General features: G+C 42.5%; 1 protein-coding gene across 1 annotated transcript in view; it reads left to right on the top strand.

Moving 5' to 3' along the window:
- MLF2 (myeloid leukemia factor 2) overlaps window positions 1-23,183 on the top strand; it is a gene marked incomplete in the record, with an annotated part of 514,405 nt that overhangs the window by 102,921 nt on the left and 388,301 nt on the right. The window contains 1 exon segment of the mRNA XM_044079594.1: window positions 21,358-21,396. Coding sequence (XP_043935529.1) covers window positions 21,358-21,396 — 39 coding nt within the window.

Raw genomic sequence — 23,183 nt, 5'->3', positions numbered from 1 at the left:
GGCTGCAACTTGGAGTTCAGTGCACACCTTTACCAAGCATTACCAATTGCCTGTTTACTCTAAATCCAGAGAAGGATTTGCCACTGCAGTTCTGCAGGGCCTCCTAGCCAATCCTAACTCTTTATAGACCAGCCACCCAACCTTAGCTTTGGGATTCTACCCAAGTGTAATGACTGCAGCAGTGTAACACGATGAACATAGTACAGTTTTGTACCTACCATAAATGTAGATGCGAGTGTTCACACTGCTGCAGTCCAGGTTACCCTCCATCCCCTCTGAACTAACTGGACTTATCTGTACCTTTCTATTCTATACAACCTTTGTGGTGTATTTGCTTGTAATTGAAGGTATTGTTTTTATTTTATATGTATATTTTTTTATTAGCAATATGTATTGCCTACCTACTTGGGGGCACCTGACATCTGGGGCAAGAAAAACTGAAGAAAATGGCGTCGGATGCATCTTGTATACCCCTGGCGCTCTGACATCGGGGTGGAGGCGACAGCAACCGATGCCGGACCAAGACTTGGGTTATCCTGCCATCAGGCGGTCCCCGCAGTCGGCCAGAGTTCCAAAGTGGTAATGACCACAGCAGTGTGAACACTCTAACATCTACATTTATGGTGGGTACAAAACTGTACTTTGTGTACACTTACCATAAATGTAGATGTTCGAGTGTATTCACTGTTGCAGTCCTGGATGTTCGTGTTTCACTGTTGCAGTCATTACACTTGGGTTATCCTGCTGGCAAGCTACCCGCAGTCCGCCTGAATTCCAAAGTCTTGGTCCAGCGTCGGCTGCTGTCACCTCTTCCCTGACATCAGTGCACCAGGGGTATGAAAGATGCAGACGAAGCCATTTTCTTCAGTCTTTCTTGCTGCGCGGTGCCCGAAGCAAAAGCAGTTCGCAAGTGCCAGTCGGCCGACTCCTGAGATTATCGTGTTCGAATTTCAGATCCGAAGTCTTCATTTAAAGCTAAGTACCCCATTGGGGAAACTTTTTTCTTGCTCCAGACTGATGTCAGAAAAAGTTAATAAGTGTATTTCTTGTGGGAAGCAAATACCTCATAAGGACTTCCATTCTTATTGTATTCCTTTGCCTAGGCCCTGATCACGACGTCGCTAATTGTAGGTTTTGTGCTAGATTTAACCAATGCACTATTAAGCGTCAGCACGATTTTGCATTTCACTACTTTGAACGAAGATTTAATTAAACAATGTCGTCTGATAGCCATCTGACTACCGCAATTCACAAAAAATGCAAGGAAAAGGACTGGCATCCGAGGTCCAAAACTGACGACGAGGCTTCTTCTAAGCCAGTCGCCTGTTCGCTGGTTCTCAGTGAGGTGCTTTCGCAGCCCCTGACGCCCGCTACCTCAGAGCCGCAGGCCGCTTCCGACTCCCACGTCGAGCTGACTAGGCCGCAGGAAACTCAAGGTATTGGACACTTGGAAAATATCCCTTCAGATGGGTCCGGAGCCGCTGAGCAGGCATCTGCTTCTGAGGGTGTTTTCAGGCCTACACAGTTGTACGTAAAACAGACTTCAGCTTCAAAGGCAAAGACTAAAGCTCCACTAAAGACAAAGAAACAAGTACAGCAATCCCATGGACAGGCCTCCATGCCTAAAAAAACAGATGCTCAAAATGGCCAGACCTAATTACTTTGATCAGGGGTTCCCATCCCCTTCCTGATAAGAGGCCTAGGCAAGAGACAGAATTTGAATTTTCAGGTCCGGTTTCCATTTCCTCTGATTCCTCTTCTGAACATGAATACTCTCTTCCTCCCTATGAGGATTCTGATGCTGAAGAATCTTTCCCTTAATCCTCTCCTCCTGAGGATTATTCTTTTGGGAAACCCTGCATACCATGAAGGGAGCACTTCCACTGGGAGAGCCAAGACTACTCAGAATCTTAGAAAAGGCTTAGAGACTTTCTTTTACTTCCTCAGCACAGACCTCTTGCTATTTCTCCTGTTTTAGACATTGTAGATGATGCATTTTCAGAGTCCGGACTGTCTCCAGACTCTCTACCTCAGCACCTGTGAAGCCAGACAGATACTACAACGTTCCAGATTCCCATAAATTTCATTATAAAAACCCGGCTGCAGACCCAGAAACTATGTCTCCGGGTCCCAGAGGGGTCAAGGCTTCCACTGCAAAAAAAACCCTATACCCTCAGACAGGGATTCAAGGGCACTGGACAGATGGGGCAAAAAGATTTATACTTCTGCTACCTTGGCTGTAAGAGCTTTAAATTGTCAGTTTCACATGCTTGAATATCAGCAATACTTAATGTCACTGCTTAAACAGAAAATGTTGACAAATTCTGAATGTGCAGAAAACAAAGAAATGCAGGATTTATTGCATGCAGCTGAACAAGTGGGAAAGCATACTTTGCAATGTGGTTTTGACTCTCTGGAGGCCTCCTGCAGGGCCGCTGTTACGGGTACTGTCATTAGGAGGCATGCTTGGTTAAAGGAACAGAATCTGCCTGATCATGTTAAAGCAAAATTATTAGATGCTCCACTACAGCATGATACTTTGTTTGGTGTTAAAGCAGAAGAGGTGTTGAAGAAAATGGAGGACAAAGCGAAATCTATGCAGACAGTTAAGGATTTCTTACAGGTACAGCTACCCAGATTTAGCAGGAACTGGCCTTCAAAGAATTGGTCCTTTCCAGTGTCAGACAGGCCACAAAGATGCAGGTACACATGCCCCAGAGGCAAATCCCAGCCCCAAGGCTCATACAGGTCTAAACAATGGGGTGCTTCTACCTCTAAAACAGAGAGGACAAATCTCAGCCGTACAGGAAACCGTCCCAGTGACTTTCCTTTGCCAGCACCAAGCACTTATCTTTTGGCAGCCCCCTTAAGGGGAAAACTAGCCCTTATTTTCACAAAATTGGCACATGATCACCCAGGACAAACGGGTCTTGAATATAGTGTCACAGGGCTACAGGTTCCATTTTCACACCCTGCCAAGGTCAAAAGGCAAGCCAGACATGCCACACAATCAATGGGCAGAGGCACAAAAGCAAGTTTCATCTCTCATGGACATGAGGGCCATTCAGCGAGTTGCTCAGCAAGAGCAGGGACAAGGATTTTACTCTAGACTTTTCTTGGTACCCAGAAAGGACAAAGCGTGGAGACCAGTACTCGACCAGTCTACTCTAAACACATTTCTGGACATTCCAAAATTCAAAATGTTGACACTGCAACAACTTCTGCCCATGCTGGGCAAGAAAGCTTGGCTTGTAACATTGGACCTAAAAGAGGCATACCTGCATGTCCCAATCAGACAATCTTGCAGAAGATACCTCATATTCATAGCTGGCTCAATGCACTACCAATTCTCTGCACTGCCCTTTGGCTTATCTACTGCGCCCAGGATCTTCACAAAATGCCTGGCACCAGTAATTGCAGTTTACAGACTAAGAGGAATTCAGATATATTCTTACTTGGACGACTGCTTTATTCAAGCAGAGAACAAGGACATTCTACTAAAGCATATGGCGTTTGTAAAAAGATTACTAATTTGCATAGGGTACACAGTAAACGAAAAGAAATCAAAACTAGTACCCTCTCAAGAGATAATATTCCTGGGGGCAAGCTTAAATAGGTTCATAGGTTCATAGGTTCATACTAGGCTATCTGCCCGAGGGCATTTACAAGCCTAGCCCATAGTTTTGTTTTTTACGCCACCCCTTTAGTATGGGGAACTATACCCATTATTTTGCTGTGCCTCTGTTGAGCAGTGACACTGAGGTAATCCCTGGGGTATATCTGCGATCTCCCATCCATTGGTCAAGATTTCTCTTGAACAAGGCCAGCGAGGTGCTCTGCCTCACATATACCGGGATTTTATTCCACAGCATAGGGAGTCTTTGGGTGATGAATCTATCCCTCAGCACGCCCTATTAATAGCCGTGTCGAGGTTTAAGTCTCTTGTGGCTCTGACGGATCTAGATTTTTGAGGTGAAGCATATTCATCAAATCTGGGTTTGACATGGCCTTGTATGTTAGGCAAAGGTCACCTCTGAGCAAGTGTAAGCGACTGAATAGAGCTGGAGTTCTTTCAGTCGGGCAGCATAGGACAGATGTTTGAGACCCTTTATCCTTTTGGTGAGGAACTTTTGTGGCCTCCAGCTGCTGCAAGTGTCGGGTCAGATACATTCGAATGGGGCATTGTACTCAATCATTGGTCTGATGAGTGATGAGTATAGGAGACTATGACCTCCTTGATCTAGATGAGAATCCCTTCATGATAAGGTGGGCAATGTAGAAGGTCTTCCTAACTACTTTAGCTACATGGGTGTCGAATGACAGACTACTATCAACCTGGGTCCCCAGGTCCCTGATAACTTCTTCTGTACTCAGTGGATTGCCACCTATTTGGTAGCTAGGGGTAACCTTGTTTTTCCCGAAGGGTATGACTATGCATTTTTTGGCATTTAACTTTAGGCCATGGCTCTGGCACCAGTTATCCATTTCTGTGAGACCCTTCAACTGCCCAGATGGCTTATCTCACGCCAGACAAACAAAGGCAACAAAGACCCAGTTATCTGCAAGAAAAATTCTGCAGGCTTTGAGTTTCATGGCATCCTGCATTCTGCTAATTCCATATGCAAGACTGCATATGAGGAAACTACAATGGTATCTAAAAAGTGTTTGGACTCAACATTGCCACAGCCTGGAAACATTAATTACCCTCATTCCCTGCCTGCAACAGGAGTTTCGATGGTGGGCACAGGCCTGTCACCACAACAAGGGACAGCCATTCACTTTACCCACAGCCAGGCAGACATTAACAACAGATGCATCAGACTGTGCCTGGGGGGCACACATGGCAGGAAAATGTATTCAGGGCACATGGTCCACAAGCCAAAGGCATCTTCATATCAATCAAGAGATGCTAGCTGTTCAAAATGCCCTGACAGCCTTCAAGGATCTGCTTTATCCATGACAACTGCTGATAAAGACGGACAATACCACAGTCATGTGGTACATAAACAAGCAGGAAGGCACACATTTCTATCCCCTATGCAGACTAGCCATGACTTTGTGGGACACAGCATTGACTTACCAAGTACACCTGCAAGCACAATTCCTGCCAGGAAGGATTAATACTCTGGCAGACGAAATAAGCAGAAACCTCACAGATCCCCATGAGTAGAAACTGGATTCACAAGTCTTCAGCATGATAACAAAGAAATGGGGATGCCCAGACATAGATCTATTTGCCTCCCCCCACAACTTCCGACTACAGAGATTCTGCACAAGGACTTATCACAAGCAAGCATAGAAAGTGGATGCTCTGTCATTCAGCTGGAAAACCAGTATATGCCTTTCCTCCTCTGCCTCTCCTCCCCAAGGTACTCCTAAAGGTCGGACAAGAGAAGCCAAAAATGATTCTGATTGTCCAAGACTGGCCCCGCCAGCACTGGTACCCAATCCTAAAGAGCTTGTCTCAAGGCCCAGCCTGGACATTACCTCTAATTCCTCACTTACTGACCCAACGAAACAGTCTGATCCTGCACAGCCAACTCAGGACCCTAAATCTGGCAACATGGCAGATAATGTAGCCATTCATAGCACACCTCTCTCTAAAGCAGTGATGGATGTTATTTTGGAGGCCAGGAGGCCCAGTACCAGAAAATCTTATGCAGAAAAATGGAAGAGATTCTGTGCTTGGATCCAGGCCCAAGGAATTGACACGTTTGTACCAAGTATTTCTCAGATTTTGCAATATCTAACTGAGATGCTGGACAAAGGCCTATCCTTTTCATCAATTAAAATCCATGCCTCTGCCATTTCAGCTCATTACAATACGGAACCACCTATTTTTTTCTCATCCATTGCTAAGGCAGTACCTCAGAGGGGCCAAAAACATAAGACCTCCAAGGAGAGCACCAGTACCTGCATGGGACCTCAACTGCCTCCTTTTGAGCCAGCCAATACAGCTGAGATAAAGTTCTTATGGAAAACAGCTCTGCTCCTAGCAGTAATCTCTGCAAGACGAGTCTCAGACTTACAGGCACTCGTGGCTGTGAAACCTTTTATCATTTTCCATCCAGACAGGGTTTCTCTGAGGACAAACCTGACTTTTATCCCTAAGGTATTGTCCAGCGTGGCCCTTAACCAAACCATTCATTTGCCTACTTTTTATCCAAACCCACAGAATAAGTGTGAGACTCCTACATTCTTTGGACATACACAGACAGCTACACTTCTACTTGGACAGAACTAAAGCTTTCAGAAAGACTGAGCAACTCTTAGTGGCATATGCTGCAGGATCACCAGGAAAGGCCATCTCAAAGCAGACTATTTCAAAATGGATAGGCCACTGCATTCGTTTCTGCTATTCACAACATGGCAAATCGGTGCCTAAGGGCATTAGGCCACATTCAGCCAGAGCAGCAGCCACATCAGCAGCCTTCCTCAGAGGAGTACCAACCAAAGACATTTTAGAGGCTGCAACTTGGAGTTCAGTGCACACTTTTACAAGGCACTACCACTTACCTCTGTACTCTAAATCCAGAGCAGGCTTTGCCACTGCAGTTCTGCAGGGCTTTATAGCCTCCTAACCCTATTTAGACCCAGACACCCAACCTCAGCTTTGGGATTCAACCCAAGTGTAATGACTGCAACAGTGAAACCCGATGAACATAGTACAGTTGTGTACCTACTATAAATGTAGATGTTAAGAGTGTATTCACTGTTGCAGTCCAGGTTACCCACCCACCATCCCACTTTTCTTTGCTGAGTCTTATCTGTACTTCTCTATCCTATACAGCCTATGTGTTGTATTTGCTTGTAGATAAAGGAAATGTTTACTGTAGTGCATGCATAGTTGTTGGCATTATTTTAGCCTACCCTTTTGGGGGCACCTGACATCTGAGGCAAGAAAAACTGAAGAAAATGGCGTCGGCTGCATCTTTTATACCCCTGGCGCACTGACGTCAGGGAAGAGGCGACAGCAACCGATGCCGGACCAAGACTTTGGAATTCAGGCCGACTGCGGGTAGCCTGCCAGCAGGATAACCCAAGTGTAATGACTGCAATAGTGAATACACTCTAACATCTACACTTATGGTAGGTACACAACTGTACTTTTTCCCTCCCTCCTTCCCCCTTTTTGTGGTCCTCTCCTATTCTTTTTCTTGAGGTACAGGCTTAATTTGTTATTGTCAAATTGGTTTTTGATTTAAGTCTAACTTTCTGGTGGCTTCTGACTTATGGCAAAAAAGACCGAGGAAGTGACGTCTGCTGCCTCTGCCTCCTTTTGTATCTGACACCCTGACGTCCTTTACACCCAATGGCATTTTTACTTACCTTTGGTGTTATGGCCAACTGAGGGCTACCGGGAGCTGGATAAACCCATTTGTTAGGACTGCAACAGTGAATACACTCTAACATCTACATTTATGGTAAGTGTACACAACTGTACTTTCTGAAGTTTGGGAATAAGGAAGATCCAGTGTTGTCTCAAATAGCTGAACTCGAGAGAACCAGACCCAGAAGGAGAAGATGCACATTCTGCCCTGCATTCAACAGGAGTCTAACCAGGCCAGTCAAACTGTAGTGCACCTTTCGAATAGGACCATCACAACCAGATTAGAGTACAGCAGATGCTCAAGTCTGACCAGGTTGGCATTTAAAGGGTCTCTCAGTCCAGGGCAAGTTTGAGTATTTCCGAAGAAAAGCATTTCAGTATAAACTTAAATGATGGCATGGTTCCTAGCACTTGTGACATTCGTCCAGGGTGAAACCTTTCACACTACTTGTGCATTTAGCCCTCATATGAGGTAAGGGGCCATCGTACACCCCCTATGTATAGATCCTTCTGCTAACAGGTTGGATGATATAATACTACTGTCAGGGTCTACTTTATTTACGCAAAAGCGTAAAACCGCGAATACATATGGATCGAACCATATGCATCAAAAGTGCAAGCTGTCATACTGTAAACGGAAATCTCTGTAGGTGGAGATTTCTGTTTACTTCAGTGTAGTGCGATCTCGGAGTTGGTATATTTAAGTAGCGGGGGGTGTGGGAGGGCTTGCCCCCCGCCTACATCCTTTTTTTGTGTATTTTTCTTTATTAACTTTCGAACATTTAAGAGTTTGATGCATATGTGTCTGTCTTTATGCATTCGAACTTTTGAATGTTCGAATGTTCGAGTTACTAAAGTAGACTCTACTATCCTTCTTACACCAACTTAAGAGTATGTGCTGAACACTGAGGGACATTCGGAAGCTTGCTACCAGGACTAGCTAGAAAGTGAAAAACATTCACTGTCTGCCAACAGAAAAGTTGTGACCTGTTTTCAGGCTCATTCTGATTCCGATTCTGCAGTGTCTTCCTCACCTGTTCAAAGCTGTCAGTAAAGGAGACTCTGTTGGCCACCCCCCCCCAAAAACAGTATCCTTGAAACTTTTATAAAGTAGGCTCTTGAGTCCTGCAATTGACGCTGCATAAGAAAATGACTGTTCTCTTTAGGACATTAGGTTGGCTTTCCTAAAGGCTTGCATTGCCTCTGTTTGAGCCATTTGCCACTGCATCCTTAAGGTGTCTCTGCTGGAAAGTCCCCCTTCTGTTTGTCTGTACATCAGCCAAGTGCATTTCTGAATTGTAAACCTTAATGTGTAAAATCATTTTAGTGTTTCACAAGGGCCACCTAAGAACCCGTTCCTTCATTTATACCAATGGTTGTGATAGTTTCTTTTAAATGGCAGCTATCAAGTCTGTTTTATCCCCCCTAATCTCCAGGACAAGGATGAAAAAATTCTTTACAAAATTGGAAGGTCAGACAGACTTCACACCCACACTTCATATAAATTTGTTTTCTTTGTAGGCAACTGAAAACAACTAGTTTGCAAGCATTTAAAAGGAAATATGGGGCAGACATTTAGAGATTGTTGGGACAAAACTGAAGGGCGTGCTAAATGCCTCTGGACAAGAGTCAAAACGACTTTCATGAGGGGGAGGTGAGCGAGTACCCAGGCTGCCCTGGAGGCAGCCACCTGGTTCTTAGGCTGTACCTTATTGAAGCATTACAAGCTATACTTGCTTTCTTTGCAAGGGCTAGATTTGCCCCGGCCATACGGGATCTGGTGCCAACTGTCCCCTGCATTTCCCATTTTATTATGTCTGTAAATTGTCCCAGTAGCCAATATTACTACAACAGTGATCCATTTAAGAACATTGTACGGTTGTGAAATTTGACGGTGCAGTGGTGCAGCAGTTAACATTGTTGCCTCACAGCAAGAAGTTCTCTGGTTCGATTCTTGGCTGGGGGTGCCTTCTGTGTGGAGTCTGCATGTCCTCTCTGCATTCACGTGGGTTTCCTCTGGGTGTCCCAGTTTCCTCCCATATTACAAAGGCAATGTGTCTGGAGTATTTCTTCCCGGGCCTCTGCTGAAACTAGGCTCTGTTCTACCCAGACTTTCCTGGTCAAAAATGTTAAATAACTTGTCCCGGGCCTCTGAATATGTGCTTTTGCTTAGTCTATCATGTTAACAGCTGGAGGTAATTAGAATTAACTTATTTAAATACTACCATAGCATAGAAGTAGATCAAATGGGTAATTGTTGCTGTAAGTGTTTTCCTTCCACTGTCCCCTTTTCCCTTATGCAGCCATCCGGTGAAGGGTAGAAGACAGTCCTGTTCTGTATACCCTTTCCTTTCTCATTGGCTCAGGTCTGCTTAGGTCTGGATAGTGAAGCCCAGATTCTCCTAGGCCGTTGCCTTCCCTGGGCTTGGCTTACCTACTGTAGAATTTTGTGCAACAAAAAATTAAAGATGGTGCAGATGCATGTCTACTGTCAAGGGGGAATATGATGTCCCATGAGAGCATTCATTCAGCCAGGAGGGTTCTGGAAGTTGTTGAACATTGGGCCTTCAAAAGGAAATAAAAAGTACAACAGTGAACTCTGGGTTGAGCTTTTGAGTTTGCTGTCTTTAGATTTTTCATTTATAGCGTTTTACGTTTCATACTAGTTCTTAATGAGGTGCGTCTGCCTGCCAATTTATTTAGCCAGTGCATTTTTTAAATGTTTTATCATTTCTAGATTTTCATAAGTCTTATGGCCCAAAATATACCCTGATGTACTTTTGTATATTCTGCATGTCTTGCACTTGTATTTGTGATGCCAAGCTTCTATGTATATAATTTAAAATTGTATCAATTGTTTTTTATATTTTGGTGCACTTTCTCTGTTTCAGAGTTTTTCTTCCCAGGTCTCCACTGAAAATGGTCTTTTGCTCAGATGGACAATCCTTATTAACCAAGGAAATAAATAGAATTAACTTTGTTCTATTTTTTCACATAGTAGCATTTAATTTAATGAGTGTACAAAAAATACACTTTGTTTTTTGGCCAAAATGGGTAGTTATCTTAAGAGAAAGCTGTGTGTAATCTAATCAAGTTTGAAGGTGTTTTCTGACCAGGTCATGTATTCTATACTTATGCCTTGTTTAAATAGAAGGTGCTGTCCATTGATTCTTGGCTTCTGTTTCTGCTGATTTTGGAACTGTATGACTATTGAACTGTCCTGAGATCCTGCTCCGCAGTGGAAAACGTTACACCATTCCAATAGCTGCTCAACAGAGGTATGCTGTAACTACAATTTTGTGGAAGTAAATTACTGCAGGTGAGAGAGGAACTCTGGAGGAAAAACAAAGTTAAAAACTGGCAAGTTTTTATAGATTTAAAAACTGCAGATTATATTTGGACATTTAGGCTAACAGGTTGTTACGAATGAGTCTGCTACAGGTAATCAAAGTAAGAGTTTTCAAATTACAAAACACAAGTGATGAAAACTCACGTCATCGAAATTGCACAACTTCGCCATCAGAGAAGTTTGCTAGTGAGACAAGCCCCTCAATCTTGTTTATAGCAGCTGTGAGACTGCGCAACGGTGGGCAAAGGGTAAATTCCCTCTCCCCGCTGTATCAGTTTCTCTAAGAAGAGCATATGGGTATTATGTGATCACTTGACTTTTTAATCACTTGTGCTGCATCTGAGTCAGTTTGACCAGATGAGCATTGGATGACTTGAATGGAATTCTTTAAGCGTATATGAACGACCAGAAGGCTTGGAACAGGAGTCTCTGACATTGCAGTCATGATCAGACTGCAGAGAAGCACTGTTGTAAACCACATTTTAATGCCCCAGCTTTCCTGTCTACATCTTCACTGTATAACTGCTGAATGTCTGGGTGGAAGCACTCTGCTGTAAAGTGTGTCTTTAAACACATTTTTGCATTAAGGAATGCTGGTTAGGTAGCCTTCTGCATTAAGGAAGGTTCTTTGACACTGTCTGCATTATGGTATATTGTCAGCCAGTAATCTTGGTTTGTGTTTTCACCCAGTGAGTTGGTTAAGTAGGATTCTGCATAACTGAGTGCTGTCAGTGATTTAGTTAGCATTTAACGCAGGATCCTACCTGTCTGTCAATTCTGCTTTAAGGAATGCTGTGAGACAGTGATTGGGTAGGATTTTGCATTTGGTGGGATTCTGCGGTATGGAATACTGTCTGTCGGTGATTTGGTTGGGTAGGATCCTGCATTAAATGCTGTCTCTGTTCTGCTTTAGTCAATGATTTGGTTAGGTGGGATTCTGCGTTGGGTGGGATTCTGTGTTAAGTAATGATGAGTGTCGTCGTAGATCAGCAGTTCACTCTGAAATGTTAAAATATGTCGCAGAAGAGCTTCCATGAATGTTAGATTTCCCCATGTTCCAAGCTGTTAAAATACAAAACTCTGGCTTTAGCCAACTCTTTACTGAAGAACACTATCTTGGGGCACCTAGTAAAATAAACCTTTCTCCCCCTCCCTGAACAAAGAGAGCGCTTTTTTTTTTTTTTTTTTTTTTTATAGTAAAATCACACCGTATAAATGAAACGGTTGTATAGTTTTAGCTGACTGCTCAGAAAGGGCGCCACATCTTTCTGAAAGATCCTGCTGACATAACATCCTGGTGCTTTTTCATAACCTTGACCATACCGAATAATTTTATTCCAGTTTAACTGAGCTAACAGAGCATGAGAATATGCTTATGTCAGGAGAAGAACTAACATTGTAAGTCGCATGGAACTAAACTCTGTTATAATTCAAGATGGATTCCATTTTAGATTTAATTTTTTATAAGAATCTAATTTCTTCAGTCCCCATTTGATGCTGTGAAGCATAACTTACACCACATTTGATTCACCAGACTGAAAGCTGTGAATGTACGCAGACAACAGACATTTTTCACATGCTATACCAATGCATGTACAAATTTTTTCTCCACTTTTAATGAAAATGTTATTAGCAACAAATGGATAGTGTCTACCTGCAAACATACCTCTCAACCGTACAGATTTTTTCCTCATATTTTTGGCCTGATCCTCATATAATTTGCATTTTTCAGGCAAATCACTGAGGATTGAGGTCACTAAATGACACACATTTGAATTTGATTTCATGTCCTTCAGAAAATGCATGCCAACACCACTCCCATTATTCTAGTAACTTTCTAAGCTTATAAGAGCAGTGTCTGTCCCTTGTTTTTGAGCCTTTGACCCCCATTATTTTAGGCTTTGTCCAGATTTTTTTGAGCCAAGAGGTTGAGGGGTATGACCTGTTTTGGCATGTAAACTTGTGTTTTATTTTATCTAAACATGTTCTAAATCTGCTCAGTCAAGCTGTTTGTACATTTTGCAGTTTTACTTTGGTACCAAAGCTTTGCAAAAACAAGAAAATAAAGAAAGAAATAAAATGGAAAAACAGTTGTAACACCATGATTTCTGTTCTGCAGCTCAAAAGCCCTAATTCCCAAATAGCCTTTGGTGTCCTAGAAGCTGGATGTTCGCCTGCCCCAGACATGACCTTTTCCAAATCCACATGGGACAAGTTGTTTTAAGTGCAGCCTAATTTAAATTCACAGAAAATCTGTGATGCCTCAGTTTTTCTGACTAGATTCTTAAGGGTTGCAGTGTTTTCAGTCTATATTTTTTGTTGAACATTTTGATTTGTTTTTCATAGGGAGGGTGTCTGGTTGATGAATAGCTGGTCTTGCATATCCAAGGTAAACTAACCCACCCCACCACTGATTCTTGAAACCACCAGTAAGCTTTGTTGCCACAAATAAAGTAAATTTTGTTACACAGTCCAATAGATGAGATGGACAGAAAGTCATAGTTCATTAGTGTCCTGTCTAATTTTGGGGAGGTAGAGCTGAGTCATGCAGCAATACCCTCAGTACAGATTAATCCAGTCAAGATGATGGAGAAGATGTTCTGAGAGGATTAATCAGTGTTTTGGGTGAGGGATGCCTGTTTTTTTTTACTGATACTGTTAACATAGGTTGGGAGGGTGGCCTAATGGTTAAGATGTTTGCCTTACAAACACAAGGTGTAGGGTTTGAGTCTCACAAGGGTAATTGGCTTGGCTTAAAATGGCTCGCAAGGGCAGTTAACTTAGTACTAATCTATGAACCTGTGAATCTATAGCAGCAGTTTGTAAGGGTTGTAGGGCACTGTCCCCATCAGTATGGATTTTATTACTAATGTGGGAAATGGTGATCCGTGTTGCTGAACCAACACATTGGATGGCTGCGACAGCTATAGTTTAATGACTAGGATGGGGACACTTTTGTCTGGGTTGAGGCGAATACCGTCATGTAAATGTGATGTCTGGAGGAGGAATCAGGCTGGCTATTGAGCTCCTGTTTAGGAGTGGATCTGCTGCAGAACGAAAGTCTTTAAAGCATTTGGCAGTGGCTAAATAACAACAATGATATTGCTTAGTCATAATTGTTTTAAGTGCACATTACAGGTCGTGTATTAATCGTATGCTGTGTAACCATGGAAATGTAAGGGGTATATCACTTAGTCTGGCAACTTGGCCCACAAGCATTTTTTTTTAATGGCGCAAAAATGGTACCACCGTATTAATCGTGGTAACAGTGAATGTGGTACTACTAGTCCTTTACCCAAATGGTACCTAATAAGTCTAGTGAATGGCAGCACCTATCATATAGCCACTTTACATTTTTGAATTCCTGGACTGTTCCTGAAAAGGCACAACATCTTGTAATGGTTTCCATGAACTACAGTAATTGCATCCAGTTTATTTAGTCACAATATTTGCAAGGGATTTGTTTTTAATGCAAGTCAACAGTCTTGTGGCAATGCTTTTTGATAGGAGTGTATCTAGCAATTTAGCTTCAAAAATAATTTTTTATGACAACCTGATGTCATATCTCTACCTGTGTAGTGTTCCAAACTCATGAGTTACTAGATAACCCTAATGCGAGTCTGTGAAAGTAATGCTTTGATTCTTTGTTAGTTTGCAAGGTTCAGTAATAGCTCACATTTCCAATTAATTGTCCTCCTGTGCAGGATTTTATCCATAGTACCAAGAGAAAATGTTGCCATAAGTGAGATGTAGCTCTCTCTCTTTTCCAGGTTCTGGATACCTGTCAGGTCACATCTAGGAGAAAGCACATGGTTTAAAAAAAAGGAAAAAGAGCACAGTCATAAGGCGGTTTTTGAGACCTTGTTAGAATTAAAGATGCAGGATTCAAAGGGAAAATTCTTGACAAGTAGCAAGTCTCTCTCTTGTAACAAGGCACCTACAGAATGTGGAGGCACAACAATGATTTTTTGTCGAAATGTAAATGAAAGTGCTGTATTTAGTATCCTAGCAGCTGTATTGCCTCATGTACACAGACAACCCTCTCCTCCTACCACCCAACACTACAACCTGTGAGAGATCCACTTATATAGGCAAACTGGAAGCAAAGCTCTTTTCACCCAAGACTGGACTAGACAGTCAAGAGGAGAAGGTAAACACTTGCACCACACCACACTCATCACATAGTCCCTCAAAACCTACACCACCAAAGCACACACACACACACACACACACACACACATAGAAACACAAAACGCACACCTACATTCGCAGAGGCTCTCAATAAAAACCTGCCCAAGCATCAGGGACATCCAAAGCATAAATGCAAGCAAACCCCACCCCCCAACACAACCCAAATGACACATAGCCCACAAACTCAGTGTGCCACTCAGCCACAGCCCATAAGGTATAACAACGTACCCAACACTCTAGTCATAGGTGACTCTGTAGTCATGCACACTGATGTTCCACTCACTAGACTAAACAAGGAGAAAGTTACAGTCAGCTGCCTGTCAGGTGCCAGGATCTGCCACAGAACGCATGCACTTGGGTCACTCCACAATAAGTACAAATATGACACTGTCATTGTCCATGTTGGTGTGAATGACTTGAGATGTACCTCCCTGGACTACATGAAAAGACATGGAGGAGCTCTTCGATCTTGTATCCCAGGCAGGTATGACCCTAACCCTGAGTAGCATCCTGCCATCACCCAGAATTGATACCACAGTACAAGGATAAAATGATTGACTTCAACAATTGGCTAAGCTTCTGGTGTCATTCTAAGGGGATCCAGTATTTGTCTACCTGGGATGACATGATCGACAGTCCACGATGCATTGTAAGAGATGGCCTGCACCTATCGCCCTTAGGATTCCGGATAGTGGCTAAGGCTTTTGCCACCCCTATAATGCCTTTTTTAGGCAAGGTTCAAATGACAAATTCACCACCTTAACAGGTACAAGCAAGCAAAATCTGAGGGTAATGCTACTCAATGCTAGAAGTCTAAACCTCAAAATGCACTCACTCGCACTCCTTAAAATGGAGAACATTGACATCTGTGCAGTGACAGAGACCTGGTTCAAAGCTCCAGAGAGCACCCCTGCATTACCAGGCTTCAATTCATGCCACACCTTTCGGCCACCTAACCCAAAAAGAAGCACTAAAGGCGGAGGCGTGTCCATATTCATTAAAGATATCCACACCTCCAGGCTAGTTGCACAGCATAATGCATCCGAGATTATCCAAGTGCAACTAACTCTGGGCAAGACCGCAATCTAAATTGTAGCTTGCTACAGACCCCCCCCACCATGCCCCAGGATTCACACTCCTCATTTCTTGATACACTGGAAAGTATTAGGGTACAACCCAACACCCTAATAATGGACGATTTCAACTACCCCATGTACCAACTCTTTTGCTCAACGTTTTCTAGAATTCATAAATTCCAACGCCTTGGATCAACTTATTCACACCCCCACCAGGGGCAGCAATATCCTAGACCTGGTCATTACCAACATGGGAAACAGGTGTTCCACACCAGAGGTCAATTCCTCGTTGGTCAGATCTGACCACAAGCTAATCAGCCTGGACATCCACATCCCACCCCCACCCCCAATTAGGGAAACCATCGTAAAAAAACTTCTCCAAAGCCAACTTCACACAAGACAGAAGTGGCAAACTTCATGAGACCCATGCAGACGGGCAATAGAGGTATGACTGCCAAATCCTACACAAATGCACTTTATAAGCACTTACACAATGCATGGATCATGCTATCCCTAATAGAACCAAGATGTTATCCTCCAAAAAAAGAAAGCCAATCTGGTGGTTCTCTGCCATAAACAAACTCTACAACAGAAGAAAGAAACTGTTGCAAAAAAGAGTAAAATCCCATGACTGGAGGAACTCCCTGTTCAACCTCCGTAAGAAGCTGAGATCCCTCAAAATCCTCCAAAGCTAGTTACGAAAACAAAATTGCCACTGACTCTGTAAAGGCAACCACAAAGCATTCTATAGCTATGTCAAGAATCTAAATGGGAACACTCAGATCTGCTCTGAGTTACAGCACAATGGCACTAAATATACAGAACCAACTGATATTGACAACATCCTAGCAGATAGGTTCACTGCTAACTTTATCCCCCCCCCACCCCCTAGAGGGCCTATCTCTATACCGGAAGAATGCAAAATTCCTATAATCAGGGCTGCACAGGTAAAAAGCACACACTCCAAAGCCAAGAACACAGCATCCATGGGACCTGACAATATCCCAGGCTGCGTTCTACACGAACTACAGAATGAACTGGCACCCTACCTAAGTACCATGTTCAATCATAGCCTCACCTCAGGCTTTGTACCCACTGAATGGCGCACCGCGATGGTTATCCCACTCCACAAAGGGGGAGCCACGACTGACCCTGGGAACTACCGCCCCATTAGCCTGACTAGCCCGGTCTGCAAGGCCATGGAATGTATCATTGTGGAACCCATAAACAAAGACATTGGTAATCTCCAAACTCTGGACCCTACCCAGTTTGGATTTGTAAAAGGGAGATCGTGTCTCCTAAACCTGATTGACTTCTTTGAAGTAGTCACCAAAGCCCATAGATGAGGGTAAAATGGTTCACACAGCTTATCTAGATCTCGCCAAGGCTTTCAACACCATCCCCCACTCTGGAATTATAGATAAGCTCACTAAACTAGGTATAAATCCCTATGTCACAAGATGGGTTGCCAACTGGCTCACAGACAGAACCCACACTGTGTAACTAGCGGATTCCAAATCCGACATCAGACCAGTGACAAGTGGAGTACCACAGGGTTCACTCCTGGGTCCTCTCCTGTTTGGTATCTACTTCTCTGAAGTGCAGGCCAACACAGAAGGTCTTTGGCTAACAAAGTTTGCAGATGACTGCAAACTAGGAGCCATAATCGAAACTCCTAACAATGTGGACAAACTACAAAAGGGCCTCACTGATACAGATACCTGGTGTCAAAGCCATGGTCTGAAGCTCAATGCCAAAAAGTGTATTGTCATCCCCTTTGGTAAAAACTCTGTACCCATGAACTACCACATAGCTGGTAGTCTACTGTCCAACTGTGTCCCAAGATCTCATCACATTTTTGGCATTAAGTAGTCTCTCCTTTGATAATCACATCGCCACAGTGGTCAAGAAATCCTTCTAAGTGGCTCATCTCAGCACAAAAGGATTCTCATCCAGAAAATAGAGGTCATTGTTCCCCTCTACTCATCACTCATTAGACCCTTTATAGAGTACAACGCCCCTTATGTACCTCACAAGACATCTACAACAACTGGAAAGACCACAGAAATACCTCACAAAGAGGATTACTGGCCTCAAACAGATGCCCTATGCAGACCGTCTCAAAAAACTACAGCTTTACTCCATCGCATATCGCCTACTCGGGCGATCTCTGCCTAACATACAAAGCTATGTCAAACCCAGAGCTGTTGGACATGCTCCACTTAAAGAAATCCCAATTCCTCTGAGCTACATGCTCTAGGGACCCTAAACCTTGTCACCACAATAAACAGAACATGCTGGAGGGATAGATTCCTGTCCCAGAGACTTCCCATACTCTGGAACAGACTACCTATCTATGTCAAACAAAGCTCCTCATTAGCACTCTTCAAGAAAAATCTTGATTGGATGGGAAATGGGAAATTCACCCTGGAGATCACTTCTGTGGCTCTGCTCGACAGGGGCACAGGAAAATAATTTTCTTGGGTGGCGAAAGCCGGGGTACATTTATTGGCTAGGCTTGTATGGGCCCTAGGGCCGATAGCCTAGTACCTACCTATGAACGTATGCTACAGGATTTAAGTTTGCGCTAAAACATGGCTACAGGGCTAAAAACATGGTTTCTGAGCTGCGTTAATAAGCTTAGTGCTACTGTGCCATGCTCACTACAGAAAAGGAAACATTTCTTTGAATAACTGAGTAAGCCAGTAATGATGGTTAAGGAGGGTTTTCAGAGATAGGAATGCATTCTCGTTTTTTTTTTTTTTTTTTGCCATTGTAGTGGACAGTCTCTCTCAATACTTTTGCAAAATTTAGAAATTTGTCTACAATCCCCTGCTAATTCAGGGAAAGGACGGAGCCACTTCAATTAGTGCATGATGCAGGCTGAATAGCAGAAAACTGCGAAGGAAGAATGTGATATGCTTTTGCAGGAATGAGATGCCATAGGTATTGAACACGAGTACAATTTTGTAAGTAAAAACAGATACTTACTGTTAGGGGGAATTGGAGTAGAGAAAACAAAAACAGAAATGTCAGTAACAGACAAAGTAGAGGGAATAGAGCCAGGAGTTGGGTTAAGCAGGAATAACTAATGAATTTACAGCTGTGAGGAACAAATTGATTTTTGTTTCTTAACCGGTAGTATGTGTGCATTACACAGACATTAATTGCACTATGACTTATTGATGAAACTGTGTTAAAATTGCATGTAAATTTTTTTCTCCGCTTCTTCTAGGAGAGATTACTTTTACAGAGTTTGTATCTTTAATATAGCCTACCTCATTGTCCTGACAAGTCCGCAGCTATTACATGATTGGAATGAATCACCATTGAAGTTGTCAGGTGGTTGTTTGATTCTTAGGATAGTAAGCAGTGTCTTCATCTATACTGGGACGTGAAGGGTACAAATCGGAGGATGGTGGTTTGTTTGAAATGTCTTAAGGGATCCCATCAGGAGTACAGTAGTTTGTACAGTTTAATTTACACGAGTGGTCCAGAAGTTTCTATAATGAAAGCATGTTTACCTTGCAGAAGCTTCACCTGAATAGGCACAGGCGTGTTTTTTAAGCTTGTAGTGTTTTCTTATTAAAAGTTCTTTCCTCTGGAATTTGCAGTGCACTACCATTTTCATTAACGTCAGGCTATTTCACCAAATAAGTACAGCGGTCTGTGCCATAATTATTAAATATACCTAAGTAAGTACAGCGGTCTGTGCCATAATTATTAAATATACCTGCCTGGAGTACCAAACTCTGGCTCTTTGAAAATGCATGTACTGGTGCCCATGATAACTCTCCATCATACCAAAGGGATAGATATGAGATTATAATTATAAATTCACTCTCATTTTAATAAAGAATTCTCGCTGTTTAATTCTGTTTCCTTTGATTTAAAAAACTGCTCTCATACCCAAGAAGGATACTCGCCCCTTGTATTCTATGGATTAGAACCAATTAACACACAAGTAAAGAAACTTTATGATGATTAATGTGACTGATCATACACGCATACAATTTTCCTGCTCATGTCCAATGAAAAGATTTAGTAAATCTTAACTGTAGAGACTACCAGCTCCGAAGTAGAGTGAAAATGAATTCTGTACCAATACAACAGAAAATTGCCTGATAGAAAACTGGCAGATGTTCGTGTTTCACTGTAGACTATCCTGAACAGACAAAGTAATGTAAACCTGCGTCTCCCCAAGCAAACAGAGAGCTCTTATTTTTATAGTAAAATCACAGTACAAATGAAACTTTTGTATAAGTTTTAGCTGACCAGAAAGAACAATGTGTTTCTGAAAGATCCTGCTGACAAAACATCCTGGTACTTTTAATAACCTTGACCATACTAAGTAAAATTCTATTTCTGTATAGTCAAGCTAACAAAGCATAAGAATATGCTTATGTCAGTGGAAGAAGTAACATTCTAAATCACATGGACCTAGACTTCATTTTAATTCAAGATGGATTCTATTCTTTATTTTTCTTCACAAAGTCTTCTGGATTCTTGCATTCTTCTACACTTTGCAGGCTGTACATTTATTTTTTGTGCAGTTGGTGGAATGATGTAACATTTTTAAAAGCAGGATCTCAAAATGGTTTCTCAATAACTGCTTGGTTTTCAAGTCCCCATCTGATTCTGAGGCTTTATCTGTATGGGATTCTCAAAAATTATTGGGTTGCTGCAGTCACTTTTGGCTTCACTGACCTTTCCTGTGCAAGAGTTTATTTAGTTATTTATTTATTTAGGGAGGTCTTTGAGACACTCGCAGCCATTAACAAAATCAAAAACATAATTTAAAGAAACTATCCATGTAAATTCAGAGGTATGCCAGAGACAAATAAGCAGCCCCCCCCCCCAAGTTAAAATACTTTGTAGAGATTTTTATATAGTAGGATTATTTAGTGTTGGAGTAAACTAGGGCGCTTCTGTGCCTTGCTAATGTCGCACAAGAGAGAAGGGTTTAGGATTGGGCTGTAGACAGTCTGCTGGAAATGAAAATGCTCAGAATCCCAAAGACAGTTTTCTCCTTTAAGGGGTGGTTACATTCTTAGCTCTTTAGCTGTTGTATATCCCAGAATAACAGACTACATGTATGAGCTTCAAAATCTAGGAAGATGTTTTCATTTTCATATTGTGCTATGGAAGAATTTGCAATCACTTTGCAGGTGTGTTGGTCTCTGGGTGAAAGTGGTCGTTAGAGCTTTACTCAGTACTTCAAAGCTGTAATTAAATGACACTGCAAAATAGTACAAATCTTATTTTTTGTTATGTATGTATGCAGTAAAGGTGGATTTATTAAGTCAGAGTGAATTTTTTCATTCTTGACTGTTTTTTAAATGTTGCTGAAGCTACATTTTTATGCAAACAGATGCATCTTAACTTTTTAAATACATTTTCTCTCATTTCAGCCAACAACAGCGCTTTCACCGTTTGGGATGCTTGGCATGGTAAGTTCAAAGACAAGTACAATGCAATACTTGATTTAATGGGTTAATGAAGTAAATTATATTTCTGTCAGAGAAATAGCTTGCAGTGGGATGCCTCAAATGTTTTGAGTTTCAGTAGGAAAGGGGTGGGGGAGTGTTGTACATAGTGGTGGTCTGATGCTCATTAATCCATAGAACTGAATGTTCTCCACCTGCCCAAAACCCAAAACTGGCAAGTAGTTTGAGTCCAAGTTTATTTGCATACCAAGTGCTTTCTCATTCTGGAATGTAGAACTTCATCAGAGTAACATTCACGAATACATGTCACATTTAAGAACTATCCTTAACCAATCGGAAATAAGTTAATGAATAACTAGGGAATTTCATCAACTACATCCATACAATGTGCAAGCACAGTAAAACTCAGAAAAGTAAAAAATAAAACCCATAGTACTAAACAGCAATAAATAACAAATGATCATGCTTGTATTTATTCACATTAATAATAATAATGCATGATCTTATTCAAGCCTCTCATGTTCAAAACACTCAATTGAAATAACATTATTCAGATTCAGGCTGAGCATCCAACCGGAGCTGCCATACCATATGTTCTTCGTGTTTCACTGTTGCAGTCCTCACATTTGGGTTATCTGCCTGCAGGTAGCCCTCAGCTGGCCTGAATACCAGAGTGTTAGGATTTCTTTGTTGGATGCTGTCTCTTCTTCCAGGTCGTCAGGGGTATAAATCATGCAGCCAACGCTATTACCCCAGTCCTTCTTGCCGTGCGGTGCTTGAAGTAGAAGCAGTTTGCCAGTGCCGGTCGTCTCCTGAAATTTTCGTTTTCGAGTTTCAGACCCGAAGTCTTCAAAAAAGATAAGTACCCCATTGGGGATCCTTTTTCTTGTTCCAACCGATGTCAGTAAAAGTTAATTGTTTTGCCTGTTGAAAGCAATACCTCAGAGATTTTCATTCTTGCTGCATCCCCTGTTTAGGCCCAGATCACGACGTCCCTCTCTGTCGGTTTTGTGCATTGTTCAACCCCCAAACTATTTGTCGGGCTATTTTTGCAGCCAATTACTTTCGTACTCTATCTCAGTACTCCGAAATGGCTTCGGTAAGCCATCGGACTACCGATCTTCCGAAGAAACATAAGGATAAAGACAAACCACATAGGTCCAAAACTGCCGACGACGCTTCCGTTAAGCTAGTCGCCAGTCTGCCGGTACTCAGGCACTTTCGCAGCCCCTGATACCTGCTACTTCAGATTCGGATGCCTCTACTGAGACCCATTCGGAGTCCGGAATGCCCGCAAGATGCTTCTTCGACTGTGGAACCTGCAGATGTCTCTACCTTGGATGGGTCTGGAGCTGCTGTGCAGGCACCAGCTTTGGAAGGTGTATGCAGGCCTACAGACATTCGTTTTAAACCAACGCCATTGTTTCCATCCAAAAGTTCCAAATCCCTTAGGCCTAAAACTAGCACTACGCCTAGAAAACAGACGACCAAATCGCATGCTCAGGCCCATATGCCTCAAAAACAAATGCTTAGAATGGCTGAAGACCTTATTATCTTAATTAGGGGAAACCAGACTTCCCCCTCTGAGACCTAGAACTGAATTTCTTTCTGATTCTTCTGATCAGGAATCTGATATTTCTGCTCCTTCTGATTACCAGGATTTGCCCTTATCTACTTATGAGGATTCTGATGCAGAGGATTCCATTCTCTCTGCCTCCCCTCTAGAAGATCTTTCTTTCGGTTAAACCTTGCAACCCCTTGGGGAGCATTTCTTCTGGGAAAGCCAGGAT

This window comes from Protopterus annectens, chromosome 8.part0 (assembly GCF_019279795.1).
Source record: "Protopterus annectens isolate FY-2018-M chromosome 8.part0, PAN1.0, whole genome shotgun sequence".
NCBI lineage: Eukaryota > Metazoa > Chordata > Ceratodontiformes > Protopteridae > Protopterus > Protopterus annectens.
This window is presented reverse-complemented; position numbering and strand designations above follow the sequence as displayed.